Below are 2,533 nucleotides of genomic sequence, written 5' to 3'. Positions count from 1 at the left end.
GCTCCGCTCGTACCAGTCGCAACGAAAAGTGCGCTGTGCTCCTTTTCGAAGAGCGCCAGCAGGCCCAACGGAGGAGGAGCGACGGCTTCCTTGGGCAGACTCCTAGCCTTGTTCTTTCCCTCTTTTCCACCGCTGCTCCCACTTGCATTTCTCCTCTCCGCTGGTCCATGTCCAAGCACGTCCGCTTGAGCTTCCCTAGCTAGCCTGAACCAATGATTCTCGCTCTCCACTTGCTGCGCCGCCGTCGCCGTCGCCGTCTGGAAGGGTTTGTTAGCTTGAGAGCGCGCAGTTGGTCGGCCTGCTCTATGACTAGGGACGGACGAAGCGTTGGCGTTGCCGGCAAGGTGAGCGAGTTGGTCGGAGGGAGAGGCGGGCGTGGCGGGCGTGGCTGGGGTAGTGTAGGGTGTGCTGGTGGTCAGAGCAGAGATGGAGGAGCTGTACATGTCCAATAGACCATGCAGGACCTCTTCTCAAGGCAAAGGCGCAATCAAAAGGGGGGTTTAGGTGACATCATTATAGGTGCGCGCGTTCGATGGGGTACATTGGACTGCGTTCAAGCCTACGCACCATGAACATCTTCGATGTGAACCTTGAGCTGATCTCTGATCATTCGGCGCAACTCTTCGCAGTGCTCCTGCTCCTGCTCCTGTTCCTGTTCCTGCTCCTGCTCCTGCTCCTGCTCCTGCTTCTGCTCCTGCTCTTCTTGCCCTTCCAATCCTTCCACCACTCTCCTGATCCTGCGCACAAGAGCGCATCCGCACTCTTTCGCATCTACAAGTCTGCTGGTAAACCTTTGTCCTCGCGCCGCCTGCTCCTCCTGCCCCTGCCCCTCCGTCACAGCGTCGTCGTCGCCCCTGCCGCTGCTCGCCTGCACACCTACAGCCACCACACTGTCCTGCCACAACAAGGCGGTGGCATAGATGGCAGTGATGGCCAGCGTGACGGGCGTGTACTGCAAGCAATGCCAAGTCCTGAACAGATCCGTCAACACTTGCCAAGCCGTCGATTCAAACTCGAAGTCGAAATGCTGCGATCCTCGTTGTTGCCAGTGCGACGCTGGGTCCTTCGCTTCTTTTGCTTCTGCTGCTGCTGCTCCATCTGACCCGCTCGTACTCTGCGCACCCACGCCCACGCCCACGCCCACACCCACACCCAACTTGCGCATCATCTTGATCAGATATCTCAAAGTCCTCTGAACCCTGTTCGAAGCTCCGAATTCGAATCCCACGCTTTCCAACAGCATGCGTTCCAAACCCAACAATCTCCTCCTCTCCATCTCCAGCGCCTGTTGCGGTCCCATTCAAGTAGAACGAGATGAGTTGAGGGAAGAGGGGGGGGGGCGAAACGAAAAAAGGCATTGGCCCCGCCCGCCCGCGCGCGCACACACACACTCACGTTGGAGTCAATGTCCGCCTCTGCCACATTCCCAAGCCTGAACATTGTCGCATTCGAGGCGCGTCCAGCGGCACTTGCAGCTCTGCCACCCGCACCCGCACCCGCACCCACCACTCTTCCCCTCCTGACCAGATCCGGAAACCTGAGCTTATAACTTCCCAAAAGCACATCCCTCATCTTTCTATTCGTATCGTTCAGCTTGCCCGCCAAAGCGATGCAAGCGCAAGCCAAAGCCTCTCTCTGCTGCTGCCCCTGCTGTTGCCCCTGCCCTTGCTGCCCCTCTTGCCCCCCAGCGCCGCCGCCACCGCCGCCGCTCAGCAGCATGCCCGCCATCCTCTTGCCATTGGCTCCGTGATGCAAGAGCAAACGCAGCAGCACCGCTTGCGCCGTGCTGCAAGTTCTTTGCGGGAAGCGCAAAGCTGCGCCGAGGGATTGTATGAGCGCGAGGAGATGTTGGATGGATTGCGTCGTCTTTACGTCCAGACTGTGCGCTTGCGGGTGCCATGATGACGAGGAGGAGGAGGAGGATGCGGCGGCGGCGCCGGGGAGACTTCTCTGATCGCTGGGTACGCAGGACAGAAATGTCACTTCGGCAGGTGTAAAGTATGCGGATGGATATACCGTCGTCACTTGCACCATCTTCTTTGCTGCTGATTCTTCTCTGCGATGCTTGCCCCAGCATTCCACATTGGCGGTGGCGGGGAGATGATGATGAAGAGGTGGGGGATGTGGTGGTCGCGGTTGCAGCTACGCGTGCGAGTCGCGAGTGACGCGCGCGCGCGGAGAATCACGAATTCGTGATCCAATCAGTCCAAATGCTCCCCGTCTCGCTCCATTACCAATTCAAATCGCTCGCCGCTGCTCCCCACACGCTTCACAAACTGCTGCTTACCCCCGTTGCGCATTCGGAAAGACAATCACATTTCAAACTCTTCATTTTGGACACATTCGCGACGCGTGACTTTATCCCCAACTCGCAGCGTGGGTCGGCGCATCTCTCCCCACGCATTGCGGCCCCATCTCGTGTAGCGGTCTTGCAAAGGAGAGAGAGGGAGTGTGTGTGTGTGTGTGTGTGTGTGTGTGTCTTGCAACCATTCTCCTCCTCCTTAGCCCCCCTCCTCCTCCTCCTCCTCCTCCT

The 2,533-nt window shown here is 58.7% G+C and overlaps 1 protein-coding gene across 1 annotated transcript; it reads right to left on the bottom strand.

Annotated features, from left to right (window-relative positions):
- Positions 1 to 969: 969 nt before the first annotated feature.
- Positions 970 to 2,130, bottom strand: IE81DRAFT_34007 (hypothetical protein). Its single transcript, XM_025515597.1, has one exon. It carries the CDS (start codon positions 2,032 to 2,034, stop codon positions 1,183 to 1,185), a length of 852 nt encoding a protein of 283 aa, XP_025366480.1. The 5' UTR covers positions 2,035 to 2,130; the 3' UTR covers positions 970 to 1,182.
- Positions 2,131 to 2,533: the final 403 nt, after the last annotated feature.

This window comes from Ceraceosorus guamensis (assembly GCF_003144195.1).
Source record: "Ceraceosorus guamensis strain MCA 4658 unplaced genomic scaffold IE81scaffold_126, whole genome shotgun sequence".
NCBI lineage: Eukaryota > Fungi > Basidiomycota > Exobasidiomycetes > Ceraceosorales > Ceraceosoraceae > Ceraceosorus > Ceraceosorus guamensis.
The sequence above is the reverse complement of the archived record's forward strand: the minus strand, read 5'-3'. Positions and strand labels throughout refer to the sequence as shown.

Excerpts from the sequence above, each read along its gene's own strand:
- IE81DRAFT_34007 (XM_025515597.1), bottom strand. The coding sequence starts at position 2,034 with ATGGTGCAAGTGACGACGGTATATCCATCCGCATACTTTACACCTGCC.